General features: G+C 32.6%; 1 protein-coding gene and 1 non-coding gene across 4 annotated transcripts; both read right to left on the reverse strand.

Moving 5' to 3' along the window:
* Window positions 1-5,128: 5,128 nt before the first annotated feature.
* Window positions 5,129-5,202, reverse strand: Trnai-aau. Its single transcript has one exon. It is a non-coding gene; the product is annotated as a tRNA-Ile (tRNA).
* A 5,343-nt stretch (window positions 5,203-10,545) lies between these two features.
* On the reverse strand, window positions 10,546-27,001 carry LOC123702413 (serine hydrolase-like protein). 3 transcript variants are annotated; one of them, XM_045650163.1, is made up of 6 exons: window positions 26,936-27,001; window positions 15,323-15,454; window positions 14,466-14,603; window positions 13,558-13,708; window positions 12,374-12,505; window positions 10,546-10,853 (listed from the first exon to the last, which is right to left on the reverse strand). In XM_045650163.1, exons 1-6 carry the CDS (start codon window positions 26,946-26,948, stop codon window positions 10,568-10,570), a joined length of 852 nt encoding a protein of 283 aa, XP_045506119.1. In that variant the 5' UTR covers window positions 26,949-27,001; the 3' UTR covers window positions 10,546-10,567. The 3 variants fall into 3 exon arrangements, with proteins under 3 accessions (XP_045506119.1, XP_045506120.1, XP_045506118.1); XM_045650164.1 differs by lacking the exon at window positions 26,936-27,001 and adding an exon at window positions 26,826-26,882; XM_045650162.1 differs by lacking the exon at window positions 26,936-27,001 and adding an exon at window positions 16,063-16,233.
* Window positions 27,002-27,652: the final 651 nt, after the last annotated feature.

Raw genomic sequence — 27,652 nt, forward strand, 5'->3', positions numbered from 1 at the left:
TAGAGTGAACGAAAACTTTGGCGGGAACTTTACTGCATATGATTTCTTAATTCCTTTCAGAATAAAAAAAAACCGCCTACAGATGATGATGATTCTCATTGTTCTATATACATATATAAATTCAATGAAGACAAAATAGATTAATTGAAATTAATGGTTTTGCAGTTAAAATGTTCCTAATCTCAATGTTTGTGTAGGTACCTACTACTTCTGAAATTACAATTTAATGTCTTGAAACTGTGTAATGTTGCTGATGCATGTTTTAAAAATATTCTCGAAATTTTGACAGACTTTTTCTTAAAAGATTCACCATAAAATCAAGCAGAATATAGTGGATACATGATCGAATAATAAATAAGATATTACATTTCATCATTTGTAAATATCCGTTTAATAATATTTTAAATAATGTAAGGAAATATTAAAATAAACTTAATATAATTATAAAAATAAATAATATGCAATGATCTCGTTTTTTTGGAAAGGCAAGAATAGATATGAAGATATTTTATCAATTTAATGTAAGTTAGCAATTGTTTTAATATTGTCTTGAGCTGTCATTTGTCGAAAGGTTAAATAATGTTTTCAATTATGCCCAATTTTAAAATAATAAATAAGATACATTAAGTTTATTTGTAATGCGTTTAGAAATTTCACAGTACATACGTACTTTTGTTTTAAAATTAAAACGCCTGGCAATAAAAATTAGCGAAGCAGTGTATACTCGTCTTAGTTTTAAGATAAGATATTAAATATCATTTATAATAATTATTGTTTAATATAAAATAGTGAAATTAGTATAATTAATAATGATAGGTATTAAGCTAATATTATAAATAAACCAACTGGATTACATTACTAGTATAAACTTTAACTAACAAATAAAAATTATATATTATGTTTTAAGGGGATGGGTAAGTTAATAAAACAATTATTAATTTATTCTCTCATAAACAATAAAAGTTATAACTAAGTCATCATCGAGATATTATGATTAGCTGCTTTTTATCTTTTAACACAATACATAGCTAAGTTTTATCAATGTACATTATATTATAATTGTAAATTGTCGTAATTACGAATTTATAAATAAATTATAAAACAATTATACCTTGTATTGTTACATCATTGTTCCTTTATTTTAAAATATAAGTTAATCTTTTAGACTTGAGAGCGGGTGAGTGGTTGTTAATGACTAAAAAAGCTACTAGCTGCGCTCCGCGGTTTCGCTTTCTCCGCTTCTGTTGGTCTTAGCGTGATGATATATATCACTATAGCCTTATAAATGGGCTATCTAACACCAAAAGAATTTTTCAAATCGCACCAATAGTTCTTGAGATTAACGTATTCAAACAAACAAACAAAATCTTCAGCTTTATAATATTAGTATAATGTAATAATAATAATAAATAATGTTAGTTATTACCGCAACCCCTTACCCTACCGAATATCTTTGTCAAATAGGATACAAATGATGCCATGTTTCGTGGGAGTAGGAGAGCTAGAACCCTTCCCAATAATTTATTCCTTTATTCCTGTGATGTGTGTGTCTTCAGCAAATGTTCCAAGCCGGTGATATGCTCACCATCAGGATAGCTACCAGCTCGGCTGCTCGCTCTAACATAAAACCTCATTTTTTACATGTTTTTTACTCCTTTATATTTTTAGAACTGAACAGAATCAAAATGGGACCATCAGGCAAGCACTAGATTAAAAAACGTATCATCAATTGGTTGACCTAGTCGAAAGTTCTGATGTTACAAACCCAAAAATACAATGGAAACTCCTTTTTTAATTTGGGTGATAAATACAATTAGAAAACAGTACCTACAAAACTTATGACTAACTGCGTAACTAATTTGGGATTCAGTGATCAGTCTCCATTGCTACTGAGAAAGAATCACCTCGGTTTGTATTTTCAATGTCGTTATGCAGTTCACCTCATGCTTGATTGCTTGATTCAAATTGACATATTATTTTCCTTATACGTTAATGGTACAAACTTTATAAAATTGACTTGCTCCGATAATTGATTAGCTACAGATAACCTAAAAATTGTGGAATAACAAACTTCTTCCAAAGTTCACTGTTTTTAACACACTTATTAGTTTACCTAGTATATGTTTGTATGTATTCGATTACTTTAGAGTCGATTTTGATCAACTTTAAACGGACAGATTAAATTCAAACTTTGTACATTATATTTATCGAAGATCGGTGATAATTATTTATGTGTTAAAACTAAAGCGTATTTTTAAGTTTAAAACTGAACTAAGTACTTATATTGTGAAGACCACGATTGGGGTAAGGGGCAGATGCATTGTACATTTGTTTCACTGATCGATTTTCTATAAGGACACGTGCCAGACCGAGCCTATTTTTTTTTCTTCGTCTCCACTGGGAATCGAACCCCTCAGTTCTACGCTCACACGTCAACCACTGTGCCATGGTGGCGGTCGAACTAGGTATATTAATTACTATCTAATTTTTTTTAATAAAGCATTTTACTGTTTACTGGTTTACTATTATTAAGTACCTATTTATTAATTAATTGTATGTCGAGAAAAGATCGAAGTAGGAGGTATATATGTATTTTTATCTCGGGATAGGTCAAACAACAGTATTCATTGGAATTTCCAATATTCATTTTGTCTTATATTGTCTGTATTTGTCTGTATGTCCGAATACCTAACAGTCTATGTTTAATTGAAAAAACTTCTCACAAATTAAATTTTGCATCTTCAAACTTCTAAAATAGTAATAAATAATAAAACTTATAAAATAGTACAGACTCTGCTATGTTTGGTTAAAAGAATTTGTAATTATGTATCTATTATAAAGCCGAATAGAGCCTCGTTAAATTACTTGTACAATTAATCTTTTAATATAATATATAAATCTCGTGTCACAATGTTTGTCATCAATGGACTCCTAAACCACTTAACCGATTATAATAAAATTCGCACACCATGTGCAGTTCGATCCAACTTGAGAGATAGGATAGTTTAAATCTCAAATCGTTTTAGAGAAAGCGGGCGAAGCCGCGGGCGGTTAGCTAGTAATATAGGTAATAAAATTATTATAAGCAAATTGCAAAAGCTTACACTTGCTCTTAGGAAACCATTAATTAACTAACCATTAATAGCGGAATATTGCAATAAAGTAGGTATATTCTTTCCTGGAAATTACAAACAAGAGGTATGGTAACTCGGCCTTCAAACGCGGATTCTGAACGAATGTAGGACAAATACTTGGTTTTATACATTGCACAAAATATAGGTACGTATATTATGCATCGGATAAACCCAAGCAAAACTATCTAATTTCGTAACGACCTAGTTCAACTATGCCATTTGGAGCACACTTGGTTATATGTACATATAGGTTCTCTATGTAACATTTATTAAGAAGTTTTGACTTCTCTAAGGTCTCAGATTTAAATAAAATATGCCGTGCGATTAAAATGAAAAATTGAGGCCGGATCAATAAATGAAGGGTAGAAGAAATTCGATTGCTAAGGCGGGATCACGGGTGTGGCAGAGAGGCCCGCACGGCAAAACGAAAGATTTTGTAATTTTATTGTGATCGATTTTTTTCCTATTCTTTCAATATTTCTGATGATTGTTTAATTTATCTGTACAATATCCACATTTTTAAGTAGGAAACGAGCTCACTAATTCTTCACGAATTAGGCGAGCTCGCCTCGCACCATAAGGAGCTACACTTCTACAGAAGATCGGCGTCAAATGCAACTAACCTCTTAGGACAGATTTAAACCAAATTTTGTAGTTACACTTTATGTAGGACCATTCAATTATTTCTTGAGTTCTCATTTTTTTTTGTATTTTTTAACTATTTTTATTTCTTCGACTCTGAATTAAGCGACTGACGGTACTAAAGCCTACAAACCAGCTTGCAATATCTTAGTGATTAGTCGTTGGCAACAGGGAAGCGAAGCGAAGACGTGTCAAGTAAAATATTCGTTGTCTACAGCGAAGCGAAGCGAAGGCGTGACTACTGAAACAGTATCATTAATTCATTAATACAATGTATTAGATCACAAACATGCAACACATTACGTCACTGTTACGTATCGTGATGAAGTATTTAATATTTTATTAGGAAAGTGAAATCACTGGGACCGGTTATAACTATTAGCCAATTTAGTGATGTGCTTATGTCGATAAATTTTGGATAATTTTATTATTTCCTAGTTTATTTGAAACGTTACGAAAAAAAGGTAGTGTTTTAAGTAAAAATTAAAGTTAATAAAAAAACAGCCAATGTTAAAGTTTATTATAAACCCTGATGACTTGAATTGACGTGGATTACATGTAAGATGTAAAATTTGATTCGAAATATAACTCAAGGATATACTTGCAAGCTAGAACTTTCTTCTCCAGTTACAACATATGTGTATTAAAAATTTATTCAACTGCTGTATGTTGTAAAGAAGCGCCCTCATTTTGTATTAAAATAGCATTTCGACACGAACGTTGTTCTGTTGCGACATTGCATGTCACGTTCTGAATGCAGTCGTGCTTCTGGCGGGAAATTGTTATCTAATGCTAGTTAGTACGTTTTATAAGAATGAATATATCTTTTACCTTTTAATAATTACGGTATATTTGTTTTAATTATTTTTCCTATAGATTTTGTATTATAGACCCTACTCCCGCCTTCACCCTGGGGGAGCGTAGCCCGTAGGTATGGTGAAATTACTTTAAATATAACGCTATAGATAGCGATAAACTATTGTTTAACCAGTAGAGTAATATTGGACTTAAATCGTAACAAACATATTGTATTGATATCAGTTTTTTTAGACAAAGGAAATTTATATGATTATTTTTCAATATCAAATATGTATAAGATAATGATTATGAAGATCATCATGTTTGTTTTTTCTTTTTATACAACCTGTTACGTTGATATTTTTTATAAAAAAGGAGCGTGTGTGCCAAGCACACGTGTCAAAAGTGATACTTCTTTTTCAATATTCAAAGATAACTTAAATCGTCGCTTGACTCCATGACGTGACGGTATTGCCATGATTCAACCTTTAAATTTTACTCTCAACGCGCTTAAAGAAGTTTCACTTGAATAAGAAAATAATAAAAAGTAATAATGGCCCATGAGGGGATCGAACCCGCGACCTTCGCGTTATTAGCACGACGCTCTAACCAACTGAGCTAATGGGCCGATGACGTTCAAAACGAATTTATTTATCAGACAAAAGATATCATTAGTTTATTTATCTTTATTAATTACATTGATTATTTATTATAAAGGTTATAATTAAGACATTCTAGACCTTTTGTGATGTAAAATCTTTAAAAATATATTTTATAATCTCCGACTGTAAACTACTACTACTGTCTTTATTTTATATTAAACTCACATAAAATAAAGAATAAAAATTCATGTTTATTACATAGGAAAATCCAATGATAAACTAAATTCCAAATTTTATTTTGTAAGTAATTAATTACTTAAGTAATAAAGATTTCCTTGTAAAAACTTGTTATCATCCACTCAAAAATAGCGTGATTCTAGACTGCCCAGATACGACAATCATATTAATTAAATATTTTGATATAAGGAATCTTGTTCAATAAATGATTTTTTTTTATAACTACTTTTTAATGAATTTCTTTAACGCAAGTGTTTTTTTTCATTTACAAGGTCCCACACTCCCACATAGTTTTAGCACGCGACTTCACTCGTAGATAAAAGAAGTAAGAATAAAAAATTAAGTCGACGCAAAAGTAAAACAAACATTTTATTTATTTAAATACCTACTATTAGAAGCAAAACTAAACTAAAAATAAATATTATTTTTTGAGAAATGTATTATTTGTGTATTGTAAAAAGCACCTATAACAACATTATTTAATGAAACTATAATTTTTCTGCTTTTTTTTTATCAAACAATTAAGTTGTCAACTATCGATAAGATTTCATCGACATAGCGCATCACTATCGCATAATCATCGAACTTTGCACCGCTATCTTACCAGTGTTTGTTTACAAACGAACAGTGCGCGCGTGATTGTGTGCTTATATTCAATTGTTTATTGTTTACAATGGAAACATGCTTCGATGGTGAGTGAATACGATAGATTTGTATCGATATTTTCGTAGGGATGACCCATTAATTAATGGCAAGTGATGTTTTTACATAAATAATAATAAATTAATCATAATTTTACGTCAATGGTTTTCGAAACACGTCAATGGTTTTTACTATTTGTGCATGTAAATTAGTTTTCATTAATTAAAATAAAATTGTCTTTCAAATTAGAATTGCTTTATTTTTAATAATTATAATTAAATGTAATTTACAATCAATATGTATATGACTGACCCGAATTTACCCGAAAGACTTTACAAAACGATTCTTCGTAATAATTTAAATTACAAGCATTTAATTATTTTGTCTATATATAAACTACGTACAATTTTTTAATTAAAAAAGATTAAAACTACAAATTTTATGTCTCTGTTAACTAATCACTATTCTAAATATTCATAATTCAAATGATTTTTTTTTTGCGCAGTAAACATTAATATGCAAATTATATACATTAGTTGATATTTAATGGGAATCATTAGAAACTAGATTTCCGACCAAGTTTTCAATGGAAAACCCGCATAGTTCCCGTTCCCGCGGGGATTTCAGGGATAAAACCTATCCTATGCGTTTATCCAAGTTACCGTCTATATCACAGGTCTATATTATGTGTGCTAAATTTCATTGTAATCAGTTCAGTAGTATTTGCGTGAAAGAGTAACAAACACACACACATCCTCTCAAACTTTCGCATTTATACCTAATACCTATTAGTAGGATAGGATAATGTAATTTAGACTCATTAAAAAAAACTAAATTCAATGGTAAATAATAATACGTGATAAAACAAAACGCAGTAAAATTAATCTTTAACAAGATAGGAAGGAATCTTCACAATAATCATAAATAATAAAATCAAATAAATTCTATTTTGACTTCTTTATTTGCTAACTAATTCCAATATTTATTTTTCATCAAATTAACAATAACTGTTGCAATCTGTTTCCTAAATATTTAATAACAATAAAATAATTATTAAATTATGTAAAAAAAAAATAATAATTGACGGCAAATTAAATCAGCCAATGTTTTTTTCATTTCACAATTATTAATAATCTAAGTAATGTCGTTTACAATAATTACGACAACTAGCGACATCTCCTAACTTAAACTATAAAACATAAGAAATATAGGTGCATAGATAATAAAACCTCTTTTCTGATACAGCCCAGGCTGAATAGAAATAAAAAAAGGATTTCTTCATAAAATGGTGGCGATTTGTTTTTATCTGGGAACTGGGAAGTTTAAAACTGTCCTTACAGTATGACAAGATTTTTATTTAAGGGTATATTATAGTATATCTAATATCTATCTAATATTATATATTATAAAGGCGAAAGTTTGTAATTGTATGGATGTATGGATGTTTGTTACTCTTTCACGTAAAAACTACTGAACCGATTACAATGAAATTTAGCACACACATACCTAGAGGGTAACTTGGATTAACACATAGGATAGTTTTTATCCCGGAAATCCCACGGGAACGGGAACTATGCGGGTTTTCCTTTGCAAACGCGGGCGAAGCCGCGGGCGGAAATCTAGTATACTATACATAATATAGTGTATATAGACATTTCGACCATGAACGGGTGTATTAACCGTGGTCAGTGACATTTCGTTCTTCACAAAATACCTAAAGGGTCAGGGTTTTTAACCGCTGCCGGTTTATGATGGGCACAGGCTTTTTTCTTTGTTCTTTTTTAGTTTGTTTATTTACTAGCTATTCGCCCGCGGGTTCGGTCGCTTCGTCTAAAATCAATGTCTAAAACCGAATAGTTATGTTCTAAGTCCTCTATATATTAAAAGAAATCTCATCAATACCCGTTGCGCCTTTTGAAAGATTTAAATATAGGTACATAAGGACGGACAGACAGAGAAAGCGACTTTGTTTTATACTATGTTGTGATGATAATATATAGCCTATACCTTCCTCGATAAATGGGCTATCAAACACTGAAATAATTTTTCAAATCGGACCCGTGGTTCCTGAGATTAGCATCTTCAAACAAACAAACTCTTCATAATATTAAAGTGTAGATTTATAAAGATTAGAAGAGTCTTACCAGTTACCGCCATATCTTTTTTGTAAATTCGCGAACGGGCTCTACTAATTATTAAGTATGTACCTACGGGGCACGTACCGGTAAGGGACCGTTCATAAAATACGTTCGCATACAAGGGGGGGGAGGGGTTTTCGCGTGTGTGACAAGATGTGACAAGGGGGGACAGGGGGTCTACGGCAACGTGACGTTCGCTGTCCATTAAAAAATTTTACTGAGTATTCGTTCTCTCAACTTTTTTTTCAATTTTGTATTAGTAAATATAAAGATATTTAAACATAATGTATATATTATATTTATTACAATAAATTGTAACTTGATATATTTTTTTTTCAACATGAGCGCTAATATTTAAATTTTATTTTAAAAATAAATAAAAAGATTTTCTGATATCAAAATTGGTGTATTATCTATCAAAATTTATCATGTTTAGGGGGGAGGGGTCTTAGTTTTTGTGACGAAATATTTCCAGGGGGGGTCACAGAAAGTGTGACACAGCGTGACAACCGGAGGGGAGGGGGTCAAAAAAAGTAAATTTTAGTGTGACGTATTTTATGAACGGCCCCTAACGGGTAGGTACACTCCGCCTGTCTGTTACCGATTTAGATGACATTTGGATAAATATAAACTGTGCTATAGGAAAGGTTACATTTCAATAAAAAGAAAGGAAAGATCGCTACATAGGCAACAGTACACAGTCGCTTCCCGCTGTGTGTCTACAATAAATAATACACTGTGTCTGTCTGTGCCTTTGTATGCTTAGATCTTTAAAACTACGCAACTGATTTTGTCAATGCCGTATTTTTTCAAGACTAATTCCGAGGAAAGTTTTAGTATTTTGTAAAGTTTTAAAAAAGTGGGCAAAATAAAGGTCTATAAAAAGCTGGTTGGTTACATAATGCGAAAAGTACCTACTTTATCCGATGAAAAACACTTTAATAAATTTTAATATAGAAGTTACTACACAATACCTAAATAGCTGAACCAATTTTGATAAATTCTAAAATATATAATTAAAAAACATTTTTAGACTGTGCAAAAGAAATTGTAATTTTGTATGGAAAAAACGTATTCAGGCAGATGTTTACTAAACAAATATTATTGTCGAAGGATTTGTTTACAAAAATAATGAACTGTTATCAATAATATTATATCAATGTTATCAGGACATTCACCTTTCGATTGTATATTATAAACTGATAAATTAAATTAGCATAGGTATTGCATTTATTCACAACAATTCAATATTTCATACGAAACCTTAACATTTTTTTTTTTATAGTAAACAATTATATTTGATAAAAAATACGTCTCATCTGGTCATCAGAGCGGTGAAGGTCGATTCCCCACCGGCTCTTAGACTACCAAAAATCACGTACCTGCAGCAGGGGCAATATTGGAATTACACACACATTATTATCTAAGTTTTAATAAGAATCACCCTTAATTGGCTCCTTAATAATTGTAATGTGTATAGGCAAGCAGGGGCAATTTAGAGAACATCTGAAATTGCTCCGAGACCGACCGAGATTGTTCCACTATTGCCCCTGCTGCAGGTACTTGATTAGCCGGCTTTTCACATCCTGTTTGTAAAATTAATTCTTATAATCCATATTCAACATATTTTATTATTAATTACTATAGCATTTCATTTATTTCATTTTATATTTTCAGATTCTATATTGGAACAGCATCTCAGCAGCTTAGAAGGGATGTATACAGATTTTGACAGTTGGGTTGAGAAGTTTGACAGATACATCAAAAAAAGGTAAAAAAACTGTTTTTTTTTTTTCCTTTATAACAACAGTAATTTGAAGCAGCATCTCTCATAATCTGTGTTTATTAAAATTCTGTTCTTTCTCTGTAATAAGTAATAGCATTAAAATGAGGTCAACTTGCGAGGTCTATGGTTGCCTGGAAGAGATTGCTTTAAGCAATAAGGCCGCCTTTTGTGCACTTACCGTATTCATGTTTTCTTGTTAAATTATGTTTTTATTACTGGTACTTGTACAATAAAGTGTCATAAATAAATAAATAAATAAAAAAACTTTGTCGTTTTTCAATGTATTAATAATTAAAGAACCTATTATATAAAATGATAATTTTATTTTTACTTTCCAGGTCAACTTACTTTAAAACCGAAGTAAATAAGGACAAGTCGATCAATAACATACAGATAAACGTAGAACACATAAACATAAACAATTTACTACATTATCTAAAATCACAACGAAGATTGACAGAAAAAAGCGCGGGAAACCAGCAACTGTCAAAACACAACGACTATTTACATTCCGATTATATTTATTATGGTTTATTAATTACGAGGAATAAATTAAAAATACAATCAAAACTCTATACAATGTTTTATTTATAATTTCGATTTTATATAATCTGTATTTAGAAAATCGATTATTTCATTTATGTAATCGCTTGGCTGTGTGACATGATGATCGTGTTCACCTATGTAGTGAACTTTTTTAAAAACAGGAATATTTTTTTCTAATTTCTCCATGATATTATCAACACCTTCGTAAGATATTGTTGAAGGTATTGTATTTAACATGGGTGGAGCGTTTAGGGCCCACAAGGAACATACAGTTTCTCCATCAAAAGGTATGACGACAGGTTTCTTTACAGAGAGGTCCCATTTGAACCTGAAAAAAGGCATAATTAAGTATATTTATTAAATACTATCTTACCGCCCGTGGCTTCATCCGCTTTGTCTAAAACCTAATAACTTGAATCACTTGAGCTATTAAAAAAAACCGCATAAATATCCGTTGCGAAGTTTAGAAGATTTAAGTATACAAAGGGACATAGGGACAGAGAAAGCAACTTTGTTTTATAATACAACTAGCGGTCCGCCTCGGCTTCACCCGTGGTACATAAGTATTTCGCAATAAAAGGTAGCCTATGTTCTTTCTCAGGGTCTAAAGATTGTCAGTGCCAAATTTCATCAAAATTGGTCCAGTAGTTTATGCGTGAAAACCATACATACATACATACATAATTACAAACCTTTACTCTTTAATATTAGTATAGAATACCTATATGATGCTGTTTTGTTGTTAAATAAAAAATGTACGCTAAATTTATAAAATTAGGTTACAATATTATAACATTTATGATATTTTTTTAATTAGAAATATGAACAAATGGGTAGTTAAGACTAATAAATTTATTATTCGAATTTCTGTTATTCAATCATGAAACAAGAGATATGATAATTCTACAATCTTTCGATAGATGGCGTTAGTAGTCTAAATAATATGTCGACAGTTTCTGATTGAATATCTGGCTTCTGTGCTTCGAGCCAGCGCGCACGAGCAACTTTGTCTCCGCAACTATTTTGTCTCTCCCACCCATGGGCTATTTAGTATGAAAGTGCGCGCACGTAGCGACGCAACTCCCCATACAAATTGATGGGACTTGGGAGAGACAAAATAGTTGCGGGGACAAAGTTCGGCATTTAAAAATAACATGCTTGATAATCTTATAATATAAAAATGAATCGCAAAATAAGGTATGTCGGTAAGCGCACAACTCGAGAACAACTGAACCGATTTCGTTAATTCTTTTTTTATTACATTTCTTGAAGTACGAGGATGGTTCTTTTGGAGAGAAAACGTAAAAATAGACCGCTTTAAGTTCAAAATAAATTATTATATGACAACATCATAAGTATACGTAAAGCACAAAAGATGAAATCTCTTATCAGCGTTATTTTTCAGGCTAAAATACTATTGACACTAAAAACGTTTTAATACATCGTGAAGTGAAGTCCCACGATTTTCTTAAGAAACAAGTAGGTAGGTGAACAGCATTCTGTGTCCTGCCAGACCGAGACATTATTTTCCTTCGTCTTCACACGAAATCGAACATAGGACCCACCGCGGTTCTACACTCATCCCGTCATCCGTCAACCACTGTACCAAGGCAGTCTATAGCAATTAATCTATACTAATAATATTATAAAGCTGAAGAGTTTGTTTGTTTGTTGGTTTGAACGCGCTAATCTCGGGAACTACTAGTGTGATTTGAAAAATTATTTCGGTGTTAGGCCCATTTATCGAGGAAGGCCATATATCATCACACTAAGGCCAACAGGAGCGGAGCAATGCGGGTAAAACCGCGGAACACAGCTAGTTTTTAATATAATATATATAATACATACCTATATTTACCACGACCAGTCTGCTCCAAATTCCTAGAAAGAAGAATCTCTGCACCATCCCTGTTTACTTTTCGTCCTCGTTGAACCATTTCCAAAGCTTCTTCGTAAGTAAATTCCGGTTTATTATTGGAACTAAACAAGAAATAAAATGATTGGATCATTTGTTTTTTTTTTTCATATTTTGAAGTAAACCTTCTCTAGGCGCATTGAAATAAAATTTCAAGGTCGCGTCATGGCAATACCTTCACGTCATGAAGTGATGCTACTATGTATTTATATTTTGTTTATTTAAAATTTGTTTTATAACGTTTATATCGCATTTAAATTGCTATGTATTGTATTCGGTATATTTTAACCCCAACGTCTGTTCACACTTTTTTGTTACAATTACTTAACAAAAAACTTTAATTGGATTTTATTTCAAAATTCAAAATGCGTATTACAAATAAATAAGACTGCAATTATTTTAGATTTAACAAAATCTAGATGTACCAATGTACACTGTAGTCTGTAAAGACGCTTTTATTTTAATTTGCTAAATCGAATTAAAAAAATTGCGCCTTTGAAGTATAAAAGCAAATATCACACTACTCGTATTTGCTTTATCTTAATATATATAAATCTCGTGTCACAATGTTTGTCCTCAATGGACTCCTAAACCACTTAACCGATTATAATTAAATTCGCACACCATGTGCAGTTCGATCCAACTTGAGAGATAGGATAGTAGTTTAAATCACAAATCGTTTTAGAGAAAGCGGGCGAAGCCGCGGGCGGTAAGCTTGTTTAATACTGTATTCAACCATCTATTTGTACTTGATTTGTACACGTGTATATGTATGTAAATTGTAAACTTGCAACAGAACAGAGACGAAATTACTTATATAACAATAGATGTTATCAAAGTTGAAGAGTAATAATTTAAATAAATTGATGTCGAATAAAAACTGTCTTACCACAAAAACTTTAGTCAGGGATTAACTTTAAGCGCGGGTTCTCTTTAATCTGGTTATGTCGTATTTCACATACCTAGACAACTATTAAACTGACAGATCCCTGGTTTAAAGTTAAACTGTCTTGTAATTGTTTTGTGGTACATAATACCACAAGTACTTACATGTCAAAAAAATCATGTGAAAAAATGTATGCAGATGAAAATAAGTAATATAAAAACGGAAACTTACTTGGCCATATTACTGTAATAATATTCGTAGAAATTATAATTCCACAGAGGGAAATCTCCCGTTGCTATAGACATTATATATATAATTAGCGCTGGATCCAGGTTCACCATCTTTGTTATTTTGTTAGGAAATGCTGCGTTGTACAAGCATGCTGTAAGGAAACAATTAATCTATACCAATAATAATATTATAGAGTGTCTGCACAGAATACATTATAGTAGGTGTCTGTTTGTAAATTGTAATCTATATCTACATATACATATTTGATACTAGCTGTGCCCCGCGGTTTTGTTAGTTTGAACGCGCTAATCTCAGGAACTACAGGTCCGATTTGAAAAATTATTTCAGTGTTAAGTAGCCCATTTATCGAGGAAGATTAGGTATATAATATATAGGCTAGGTATATAATATAATCACTCTAAGATAAACAGGAGCGGAGCCACGCCGGTGAAACCGCGGTACGCAGCTAGTATATTATACTACAATTACATAGCTAAATAGTTTGTTTGTTTGCTTGAATACGCTAAAGACAGGAACCGCGGGTCCGATTTGGAAACAATATAATGTACACTGTTACATAGTTCATTTACCGAGGAAGGCTACTATATCATCACACTAAGACCAATATGAGCGGAGCAATGCGGGTAAAACCACGGGCACAGCTAATCTATACTAATATTATAAAGCTGAAGAGTTTGTTTGTTTGTTTGAACACGCTAATGACAGGAAATACTGGTCAGATTTGAGAAATTCTTTCGGTGTTAGATAGCCCATTTATCGAGGAAGGCTATAGGCTATATTTCATCACGCTAAAACCAACAAGAGCGGAGCACTGCGTGTAAAACCGCGGAGCACTGCTAGTATTTTAATATAATTAAAGTTTTTTTTTAATCAATATGAAAACTCACAGATATGTATTCCCAACGAATGTGAGATGGTGATGAAGGTGTTCCATTTCATATGCTTCACCACCTGCCTGATGGTTTCTACCTGGTGAGCGATGGAGATTGGGATCCCGTAGGGCAATGGATCCGACTTTCCGTGACCTATTAATATTACCTAATAAAATTTGTTGAAGAAGGTAGATTCAACGCCGAAGCAAATGAAGCATACTATTATTTTTCAAAAAAAAACTCAATCTGCCAAATTGTGAGAATTGGACAAAATTGTAAAAATATCGACAGGAAGGCGCAGCTTTAAACAAAAAAAAAGAATCATCAAAATCGGTTCACCCAGTAGAAGTTTATAAGGTAAAAAGCACAAATGAACCTCCTTTTATTATGATGTCGCCAGAAATGTAAAATTTGAATAAAAAAAATGTTGTGCAATTTGAAGTAGGTACCTAGAATCACCGTAAGACGAAAAATAAATTGTTCTGGAGACGAGATTCCTTTTGTTACCTTGTAGTTATAGAATTATACAATCAGTGCATTATATTAAGAAAAAATAAGAAGAAAATATATGTAAAAATATATATGCAGCGCAAAAAGCTGCTTCGCTTAAATGGAGCTGGGCAGGGCATATTAGTCGTAAGCCGGACGAACTTTGGGCCAAGATGACGACTCTGTGGAGCCCAGACACAGCTAGAAGGCGTCGCGGCAGGGCGAAGAAAAGATGGCGGGATGAACTGCACCAATTTAATAGAGACTGGTCTACAATAGCACAAGATAGTGATTCATGGAAGCGCTTTGGGGGGGCCTTTGCTCAGCATTGGGACACAACAATACAACAAAAGACGAAAATAATAATATGATAATTCAGTCACCTGGCAAATCCAAAGCCAGATAGAAGAAGTTGTCTGGCAGTAACTCTGCCAGGGGAATGAAGGTAGCCGCGCTGTCCAGCTTTCCGTGCACCATTAACACTGGTGGATTGCTCTCACTGCCCCATGATATACCTGGAAAAGTTTTTTTTAATTATTAAGTACAGTTCGATTCAAACTTAATGGCGGTTCGGAAGTTAGCTGAGAACGCACGAGCGCGCAGGTATCCGACTCTTAACTTTCCGGTAATATCTAAAATTGTTTTCTGCGCATCAGATCAGATCGTTTGATGTTCCAAGCTGCCAATCGTATTGTTACCATTCTATTGTGTTTTCAAAAACTATGGATCAATGTCACATTAATAATATAGCGCCATCTATCGGATAAACTAAGATTTCCATTTAGAAACTTAACCCATAAATTATCTCTATGTATATGTATAAAATTCTCTCGCCACAATGTACCATATTCCTCCGAAACAGCTGGACCGATTCTCATGAAATTTTGTGTGACTGGGTAGATATGAGAATCGACCAACTTCTATATTTCACACCCCTAAGTGATAAGAGTAAGGCAGAACAACATTTGCCGGGCCAGCTAGTTTTAATCATAAAAAATACTGACGCCAAAGTCGTGTGTACGAAGGGCCTTACACTATTAAAAAAACTCGAAGCACAGATAATCACATAGTTATTCACAAATTCACATTCCTCATTATTTTCGTAAATAAAAAAAAATCGCACCCGCCAATTTACCCCATGGCACGTTTATAAACCACTCTTTTCTTATTTTTCTTGATTTTTCCATTTTCACTGACCACTAACACGAGTATTCACATTTTTAACATCAGGAAATATGCCGATTATTTTAATTTAATTTTCATATAAGAGTGGCTTAGAGTAGGTATTTGATTGAATGATTAATCCAAGGCCTTTTTTAAATAAGGTTCTAGTTGAAGCCTGAAGGTCAAACTGAATTAATTAGAACGCTGCATATAAATTTACTTTATAAAAACACGTGGATGAAGAAAAACTGCTTCTCGTAATTAAGTATTTTATGTAAAATACTAGCTTACCGCGGCTTCACCCGCTTTGTCTAAAACCTAATAAATTATATACTAAAACCTTCCTCTTGAATCACTCTATCTATTAAAAAAACCGCATCAAAATCCGTTGCGTAGTTTTAAAGATTTAAGCATACAAAGGGACATAGGGACAGAGAAAGCGACTTTGTTTTATACTAGGTAGGTACTTATGTAGTGATGATGTTGTATGTTACCGGAAATGTATGAAATCAAGGAATTGTATACAAATCCTAGGAAAAGTGTACAATTCCGATACTATTTAGGAAATGTATAAAGTAAATGCTTTCTGTAATAAAACACGTTGTTATTTTTTTCTAATAAAGCACTTATTGAAACAATCGGGTAACAGTCATACCGTAAAATAATAATAATAAGTTCTATCTTCTTATCTCAAAATCAAATTAAATTTTTCCTTATAAAATCCAATTTTCATTTGCCAAGTGATCACGTTTCACGTAAAAACTACTGAATGGATTTGAATGAAATTTAGCACACATATAGAGGGTAACTTGGATTAACACATAGGATAGGTTTCATCCCGGAAATCCCACGGAATCGGGAACTAGGTACCTATGCGGGTTTTTCTTTGAAAACGCGGGCGAAGCCGCGGGCGGAAAGCTAGTTATTTGAATACCTAAAGGTAAATCATGAAAATAAATTACCTACGTACATATCATTTTTTTTTGATACATTGATTGGTTTTAATTGAAAAGTTTTTAATTGATAAGTTTATTTATTAGATTACATATATATTTTTTTGTTACATTGATTGTTCTTAATTGATAAGTAGTTAATAGGCAGAATATTTACAAAGTTTCGTGAGTCGATGACATCTAGTTCAGGATACATCGCCCATTTTTGCAAGTGACTACTATCAAGCTGATTTTCCGTTTGTAGCTTTATTTTGATGAGACATCGAATAATTTCGTGTACGAAACTCTCGATTGTGGTAGCTAAGTAACATGTTGGGTTACACCCCCAACGTTAAGCTAACAGAGATAACAAGGATAAAATTTTTTGATTTGATGGTTCTCAAATATTTATTACGCAATTTGTAGGACAATATGTCTAAACAAAAAAATCAGCTTGTTAGTAATCATTTATGATGACCTCGTTATCGATACACTTTGGAAAGGGGGACTCTTTGAACAAACCATAGATTTTGTAGGACAAATATTTTTTCGAATAATTTAGGTAATTATCTTGAGATTGAACAAAAAAAAAATTCAGTTAGTAATAAATATTTGAGAACCATCAAATCAAAAAATTTTATCCTTGTTATCTCTGTTAGCTACCACAATCGAGACTTTCGTACACGAAATTATTGGGCGTCTCATCAAAATAAAGCTACAAACGGAAAATTAGCTTGATAGTAGTCGCTTGCAAAAATGGGCGATGTATCCTGAACTAATCGCTTAAGGTGGATGTTCCGACCGTCCCTCCATACATTTTTGATTACCTCTAAACACTTAACACAGACACTATTTCTTTAAAACTAATCATTTTATCACTTCTCTATAATGAAATGTGTGCGCGTTCGACCTTTTTAATCAATAATTTACAATATTTACTTAGAAAAACAACAGTAAAATACCGGAAAAATTTGACACTTCTACAGTAGTGTGCGTGACTTTTGCCAAGCGAAACACGACATAAAGCACGACATCTAGCGCATAGACTATATACTTATTACAGATCTAGCGCGTCAATGTCTAAACGAAAGGCGATGTTTAGACATAAGACGCGCTAGATGTCGTGCATTCGCGTTCGTTATCTTATATACATAATGAGCATAATTCTAATAAATCAAAGTTCTGTGTAAAAATTAAGTAATTTCATTTCCAATCGTTCAAAGAAAATAACAATAAAATAAAATAAAACTAATGACCTTAGAAACTATGTTTTTTTGTAAACAATTTATTACTCATTATTGTTCGTCCGTCGTAGGTCTGTAAACTGTATTGTACACTGAAGGTAAATGGTACTGTAGGTACTTTAGTTCGGCGTCGTCGTCGGCTTGATATAAATTACATTCTTGATTTCATTGACACGCGCTATGATTTGCGCGCGGAATTTCTTGTGTTGTGAATTTATTTTTGTATGTTAAGCATTTTAATTGATTCAAATTGCAATGTTTCTCTAGTATGCATTTGAGACTATATTGTAAATTGTAATAATTGATCGTGGGTATAGTAATTAATTATTCTAATAACGCAATTAGTAATATATGTATTTTCGGTGGGATTCAAAACAAAAAATTGGCCCGTGATTTTTATGAAATTTCACCACATTGCAAATCACATCAATCATAGTTCATACACATGTATGACGAAAGTGATTAGTATTGTGGCTAACATTGACTCATCAGTTCATCACTGAAACCAGTGATAAATCAGTACCTATATCATATTGTGTTTGAATATTTTTAAACAATGATATAAGTATACAATTATTATAAATCGGTAAACTATCAAAGTAATCACAAACTTGCAAACATTGGTAAAATGTCCAGTAGTTTATGAGCCTATTCATTACAATCAAACAAACAAACAAAGTTTTCCTCTTTATAATATTAGTGTAGACAAACACTATGAATACGATCACGAATGCAAATTCGGGGATTTTCTAATTATTGCTAAATAATAATTGAATTCGTTTTGAAATACTCTATAATTTTTAGTGTATAAATATTAAATAGACATTTATAATGTGGTGCTCATTTTTTTTGTACTGCTAACGCTATTGTAGGTACCTATTTTCGTTGTTTTATTTCAAGTGAACACGGCCATACAATTTTGTCACGAGCCGCCTATGATTGTAGGTACTTTTGTTAGGCTCCTTCGTCGTCCGCGTCGCGTCGGCTCGAAAGTTCTTGATTTCATTGTCACGCGCTATGATTTGCGCGCGGATTTTCTTGTGTTGTGAATTTATTTTTGTATTATTATTATTTTTTATTTTTTTTTTTATTTTATTGATTTAAATAAAATATTTCACTAGTATGCATTTGAGACTATATTGTATTATGTATAATTTATCGTAGGTATAGTTATTCTTATAACGCAGTTATATTTTCGGTGGGACAATTTGACCCGTGATTTTTCTGAAATATCACCACGTTGCAAATCACATCAATCATACACACGTATGACGAAAGTATAGTGGCTAACATTGACTCATCAGTTCATCACTGAAACCAGTGATAAATCAGTATATCATATTTTATTGTGTTTGAATATTTTTTAAACAACGATATATACAATATTATTATAAATCGGTAAACTACCAAAGTACTTCCGAATTTTCAGACAGACAAACAAGTAGTTTGAACACGCAGTTTTCTTATACTAGTAGCAAAAATCAAAACCATAATATTATGTTTACCTACTATATTTTACTAAAAGTCGAGTGCGTCGAAATCGTAAATAATAATATAATGTTTTTCACCTTCCTGGTTATTTTCCCATAGTAAATAGTGTTTTAGGTTTGTTGTTGTAGGTAGGAATAATAATAATTATTCTTACTTGATGTTTATGAAATGTATATTGAAATAATTTACTTTTACAAATCATTAGTGATATTAGTTTTGAGTGAAAATGCTTGGATCAGCATAATATTATATGGTACTTCAAATACATGTTTTGATAAAAAAACAATAGTGTAATAAAATAAAACTGCGTTTTATTGTAATCAATGTTGACAGTTTTAAATTCCAAAATTATTGATCAATAAAATAGTTTACACCAACAAATATAACTTTTATTTTTATAACCATCGTTCATAATATAAACCGTAGCAGGTGGCGTTTTGAAGTTCTGTCTACTCATACAGAAAAATGGAAAACTTGTTTTTTTTGTAAACAATTTATTACTCATTATTGTTGTTTGGCTGTGTGTTTGGCAACTCGAAGCGTGGTCGTCCGTCGTAGGTACTTTTGTTCGGCGTCGCGTCGTCGCTCGTCCGCGTCGGCTTGATATAAAACATTCTTGATTTCATTGACACGCGCTATGATTTGCGCGCGGAATTTCTTGTGTTGTGAATTTATTTTTGTATGCTATGCATTTTAATTGAATCAAATTGCAATATTTCTCTAGTATGCATTTGAGACTATATTGTAATAATTGATCGTGGGTAGGTATAGTAATTAATTATTCTAATAACGCAATTATATTTTCGGTGGGATTCAAAACAAAAAATTGGCCCGTGATTTTTATGAAATTTCACCACATTGCAAATTATATATTATACAATTACAATTACAATTTTTATAAATCGGTAAACTATCAAAGTAATCACAAACTTGCAAAATATGCTTTTCCGAATTTTCAGACAGACACACAATTTTATTAGTTTGTTTTAGCAAAGTAGGTACCTATACCTATTATACGCTTACGTCGCGCGTCGCGTCGCGTCGTCGAAAACGGTGCGCCCAGAAACAAACATACCTACCTAATTCAGTTACAATCCTTTTTTTGTTCCGTAATATATTGTATTCTAATACGATTTTTTTTATTCGTCGGCCAGTTCTACTAGGTATAAAAAGATAAAATTGAAATATAATTATTGTAGCGACAGCCATATGTTACTATGTTTTCGTAAATATGTTTTTCACCTTCCTGGTTATTTTCACATAATCTTATATATATATAAATGAATCGCAAAATGTGTTGGTAAGCGCATAACTCGAGAACGGCTGAACCGATTTCGATAATTCTTTTTTTATTATATTCCTTGAAGTACGAGGATGGTTCTTATGTAGAGAAAACGTAAACATGTACCACGGGCGAAGCCGGGGCGGACCGCTAGTCTAATATAAAAATGAATCGCAAAATGTGTTGGTAAGCGCATAACTCGAGAACGGCTGAACCGATTTCGATAATTCTTTTTTTATTATATTCCTTGAAGTACGAGGATGGTTCTTACTTCTTATGGAGAGAAAACGTAAACATGTACCACGGGCGAAGCCGGGGCGGACCGCTAGTAAATAATAAAATAATAAATAGTGTATTAGATTTGTTATTGTATCTTGTATACCTACGAATAATTATTCTTACGTCTTGTTGGGAAATGTTCAAATACCTACCTATTGAAATAATTTACTGTTACAAATCATTAGTGTTATTAGGTAGTTTTGAGTGAATAGGCATGGATCAGAAATTCAGAATATAATATGCTACTAACTACTCAAATACATACACGCCAAACTTGTTTTACATTCACGCCATCTAGAGTTCAATCTTTATCATTTTTGTATACGTCTGTGTGTGTAAACGACCCTGTATGCAATGACAGATGTTAAAACGCATGGTTTTACCGAATTGGGTGGATTTTAAGGCAATGATATGACATATTTAAATAAAATATAATATTCAGTAATCGCCATGACTATTCCTACGACCTTAATCTTTTCCAATTACGCAAAAACTCAAATAAACTAGAAATGTAGAATTCAGCGCCATCTAGCGGGACATTGGCTGGGAACAGATCGTAGCAATCACCTTAATTTATAACTCACTAGCCGCGCCGGCCGCCGCGCTTGACGCACTGATTTTGTTCGTTCTCTCCTCTATACGTAGTAATAATAATAGCTCAGTGTTCAAAATTGCTGTTGTTTAAAAAACGGTGCAAACGTTTGTAGAAGAAATAAATATGAATAAGAATTGAATTTGGAACACCCAAACCGTGATGTTTCTAATTTGTTCTCCAACCTGAGCCTGCCAACACTCGGAAATCAGGCTTCACTTAAGATTGTTTTTTAGGGTTTCGAACCTCATAAGGAAAAAAACGGAACCTTTTTACTTCCCTTTTAGGTTATAGCAACATTCTACAATATTCAGAGTGTTATATATCCGCTCTGTTCAAAGCACAGTTGACAGATATATACTACGTACATACAGTTAGGAAACTAAGCCCCTGCCACACCCCGGACACTCCATACAAAATGATTGTTTTGACAGTCACACTGTAGAGACTGCAAATGTGTGTGTTAACGCTTTATGGTTGGCACATTTGTGACTAGCGTAAAAAAAAATTCGCGTTTTTCTGATGAAATACATCCGTAAACAGCACAATATTTAACCATTTTCTACGAAAAACGATAATCACAAATCCAAAATAATAAAATTACTTTATGTCAATTTGATTAATGTTGTCAATCTTCGTTGCGTTTCGTCTAAGACGTCGTTGGTATCGTCCTTGCGGGGAAATGGGTACCATAACATGTCTGATCGTGCGGGGTGAGGTAAGTGTTTAATTTTGGCGGGAGGCGGAGAGTGTCCGTTCTGTAGCGTTTAGCTACTATTATGTATTCTGTGCCCCTGCGATGAAATTATGACGTATAGCTATAGGGCTGTTACCTTTTTTATATTTAACCGACTTCAAAAATGGAGGAGGTTATCAATTCGGCCTGTATATTTCTGTTTGCTTTTTTTCACAGTTGACTTTGTGGTAATTTTGAGATTAAAACCCGTTAAAATTAAAAAATGGTGTAGCCTAAATATGAATTTACAAGAAGAAACAATCTCAATAAAATATATACCTTGTAAAAGTAAATAGGTACGTTTTTTTCAGTGCTATATTTCGAAATCTTGTCTTTTTTGGACGCCGAAGGCTATTTTAATGTAGGTACCTACCTAAATTATTTATAATGCTTGATATTTGTATGATACATATAAGTAATCAATAATTATTTTAAACCAGAATTAACAATACTTGTATGTAGGTATACCTACTAAATTATTTTTAAAACGATAAATTAAATTAAATTAAAAAACACAAAATATGCAAAAATAAATTAAAATTATTATTATACGAACATAGAACCTCCTTTTATATAACCTTTTTGTTTTAGGATGAAAAAGAAAATAGTTTGACAGGCTTAGTGCTTGACAAAGTGGTAAAATCACGTATCGATAAAAATACAATAATTATTATAATATCTATCTTTTTCTTCCCTAATATTTACGTAATTATGCACATAAATTTAAACAAGATTTTTTAAGGTTTCCATTTTTTAGATTTTCGTGCTCTTCTAGATTGCGTAAAAAATAGATGCGGTCTTTAAACAGACTGGACTCCTAATAGGTACTATTTGTAGCTATCATTTTGGTAGAAAATATGTCAACATAATTTAAAACTCATACTGCCATATCTATAGAAATTAAAAAATAGTCTCTTTTTAACTTGTAGTCAGATACGATACAGATATATATTTATTGAAAGGGCTACAAACTGAAACAATCGATATTTATTTAATGTGAAATGACATCACTTTAAACTTTTTTCCATACTATATTCAAAATCTGTGGATGTGTCAACCGCTACTATCGATCCCCCTCAATACCCTCGAAAACAAGCTTTATGGGGGGGGGAGCCATTTCGAACATTTTGTATGAAGTTTCCTTACTGTATGTATCTGTATATTGTGGTTCAAAGGGCTATGTTGACATTCGCTCTCTCACTAATATAAAGTTATCTGTGACATTCGCTAACTAGTTGGACGTTGAGTGCCACTTGCTAAATCAACGTTCGGCCTAGTCATTCAATTAAATGTCTCTGTTCCGATATGGTTCAGAGATTTGTCCATAATAATTTTTGCTCACAATATATTGTTCTTTCAAAATAACTAAGTTTCATTACTGGTAAAAAGCAACATCTTAGCACAGTTATAGGAAAAATTGCTAAACAATTTTCAAATCGGTAAGTAGTTCCTGAGATAAGCACATTCAAGCAAACGAACAAACAAACTATTGAGTTTTATAATAATACTAGCTAAGCATGACTGGCATCAAAAGAAAAGACAAAATAAAGCAAAGCAGCATCAGATACAAGACTAAGGTCCAGGACATAACACTGAAGATAAGAAGGCAAAAGTGGAAATGGGCGGGGCACATGATCAGGGGTAAAGAAAAATGGAGCAAAATAACTACACAGTGGTACCCAAGAGAAGGAAAGAGAAAGAGAGGTAGACCACAAAAAAGATGGGACGATGACATCAAACAGGTAGCGGGCACAACTTGGGGTATAGTGGCCATAGAAAGGCCCGAATGGAAGAGATTGGAGGAGGCCTTTGCCAACTGGCAAACGGACACGCAGAGACGGATCAAACCTACCATATATAATACATACATGAGTCTGATCAAAGGCTAATAATAAAAATAATACTAGCTGTTGCCCGCAGCTTCGCTTGCGTGGAAAAGATAAATTTTCATGGTATAAGTTTTCATCCGCTATTTTACCCCTTTAGGGGATGAATTTTCTAAAATCCTTTCTTATGGAACGCCTACGTTATGACATCTACCTGCATGCCAAATTTCAGCCCGATACGTCCAGTGGTTTGGGCTGTGCGTTGATAGATCACTAGATATCAGTCACCTTTGAGTTTTATATATTAGGTAGGTACTAGCTGTTGCCCGCAGCTTCGCTTGCGTGGAAAAGATAAATTTTCATGGTATAAATTTTCATTCCCTATTTAACTAATTGAATTTTCTAAAATCCTTTCTTAGGGGACGCCTACGTTATGACATCTACTTGCATGCCAAATTTCAGCCCGTTATGTCCAGTGGTTTGGGCTGTGCGTTGATAGATCACTATATCAGTTACCTTTGAGTTTTATACAAGGTTTTATATAATACTAGCTTCCGCCCGCGACTCCGTCCGCGCGGAAGTCGGTCGTCGCGTGGATGGTTTATATTTTCTCCATTTTGAGTAACTCTGAAAATGACATAAAATATATCTATTAGACCCAAATACGGCTAGGCCTATAATAATACGCAACGTGTGTTCGCGGTTCTACGGAACAACGTCTATGGATAAAACTAAAAAATTAAGATTAATTTTTTTCTCCGTATTTTTCCAGGATAAAAAGTATCCTATTTTACGCCCAGGATAATAAGGTATAATTATACCAAGTTTCATCGAAATCGAACCGGTAGTTTTCACGTGATGTCTTCACATACAGACAGACAGACAGACAGACAGACAAAAATTTTTTTAATCACATATTTGGGTTTGGTATCGATCCAGTAACACCCCCTGCTATTTATTTTTTTAATATTTTCAATGTACAGAATTGACCCTTCTACAGATTTATTATATGTATAGATATAGATATAGATTAGCCACACCCCGGACACTCCATACAAAATTATAGTTTTGACAGTCACACTGTAGAGACTGCAAATGTGTGTGTAAACTCTTTATGGTTGGCACATTTGTGACTAGCGTAAAAAAAAATTCGCGTTTTTCTGATGAAATACATCCGTAAACAGCACAATATCTAACCATTTTCTACGAAAAACGATAATCACAAATCCAAAATAATAAAATTGCTTTAAGTCAATTTGATTAATGTTGTCAATCTTCGTTGCGTTTCGTCTAAAGACGTCGTTGGTATCGTCCTTGCGGGGAAATGGGTACCATAACATGTCTGATCGTGCGGGGTGAGGTAAGTGTTTAATTTTGGCGGGAGGCGGAGAGTGTCCGTTCTGTAACGTTTAGCTACTATTATGTATTCTGTGGATTAGCATTCCCAAATATTTTTTTTAAAAAACCTGTTCCATGGAAATGGAAAACGAGTTTTTGTAATGGTATGTAGAAACGGTAAGTATGATTTGTCTATAATTTATACGATTTTTATATTGCTGTCAACTTATCAAAATTAATGGTAAAATTATGCATAATTATTAGCATATAATTTAATTTTGATTATTTTTATAGTGCTAGCGCATTGTAAGACCTTCATACCTTGGAAACTTTCAACTTGGAATTACATAATATCAAATATGTAGTTACTTCGGTCAAGACAAAATAAAAAAAAAATTTTTCTTCGTCTGGATTTCATACACACATAATTTAACCAGAATCAATTATTATAATATTTTTTTTAAAACAAAATCATTTATTTGCAATCAAACATGGTTAGGTACAACACAACAGACAACTTACATAATATTATAATGACTATGATATTATGTGGTACATTTATTGTGACATTTTGAACAATGTCTCCTATGCTAGGAAAAAAACTAGACTAAATAATTAATTGTAGGTACTTATATTTCAGTTTGTCGTCCAAACTCCAAAGTGATCAAGCCATAACTATTAGGTACAAAACACAGATTGATTAATAAACATGGTTAAAAAGACAAAAAAAACATTCTAATAAGATAAATTCGTGAAATTTTTGTATTGTCGAGTTACAAAATATATTAAAAACAATTAAAAATAAGATATTTAAAACTTTACTTACCTAATTCCTTTGCCTTGTTCCCTTCTGCGCTTAAAATTTTGCCGCCGCACTTTACTAAGTATATTATTTTTGTAACGCTTTTTTTGAATGTAAATCCGTAGAAGTTTTGAACTGTATTTTGATTTAATTCGTAACACGCATATTAAGAAATACATACTCAAATACCTATATCTTACCTTACTTACTACGAAATAGGGGCGTCCGCGTCCGCGTCTTGCCTATTATGAAAATAACGTAGGTAGGTAGTTATGGACTGCAAAATTGCAAATTGAGAATTATTATTCACCTTCATCGTGCATAGATTTCGTTCAAATACCGGATTTCAGAAAAATTCGTCCCCTTTGAAAAAAATTATTCAACATAAACGAACGCTTCGTATCTGCGACATTAAAATGCATACGAATAACGAACACGATTTTGACAACGCGGTAAAATAAAAAATACTGTTGAAATAGCTCAAAATAATATAATAATTAATTAAAATAATTATATGTTCATTATTCGCCTTGCTGTATCTCGATTCTCACGAATGTGTAAATTGCGGTATGAGATAACAATCACATAAAACGAGTAGTGGTGGCTCAGTGGTGAGACCTCGGACTTCGAATCGATAAGTTCGGGGTTCGAGACCAGGCGAGCGCACAGGAAATAAATTTTATTTTTCAATTCTCGAACGGTGAAGGAAAACATCGTGAGGAAACCGACATGTCGAAGAATAATAAAAAGTTCGACGACATAATATTGTGTCATCCGACAACACGCACTTGGCCAGCGTGGTTGATTATGGCCTGTACCACGCCTGTACCCTCATAGGAGGCCCGTGTCCCAGCAGTGTGAACGTATACCTTACAAAAAAAAAAAAAAATTGTTTTCTAGATAATATAATGTAGTGATGATTGTGCATTAAAATAGCTATTTGTGAGCTATTTATCTTGGAAATTGGTGGAAATACTCCATAGGTGTCCATAGAAAAACGGAACGTCATTTAGCACTTTGAAGTTTG

Source organism: Colias croceus, chromosome 23 (assembly GCF_905220415.1).
Source record: "Colias croceus chromosome 23, ilColCroc2.1".
Taxonomy (NCBI): domain Eukaryota; kingdom Metazoa; phylum Arthropoda; class Insecta; order Lepidoptera; family Pieridae; genus Colias; species Colias croceus.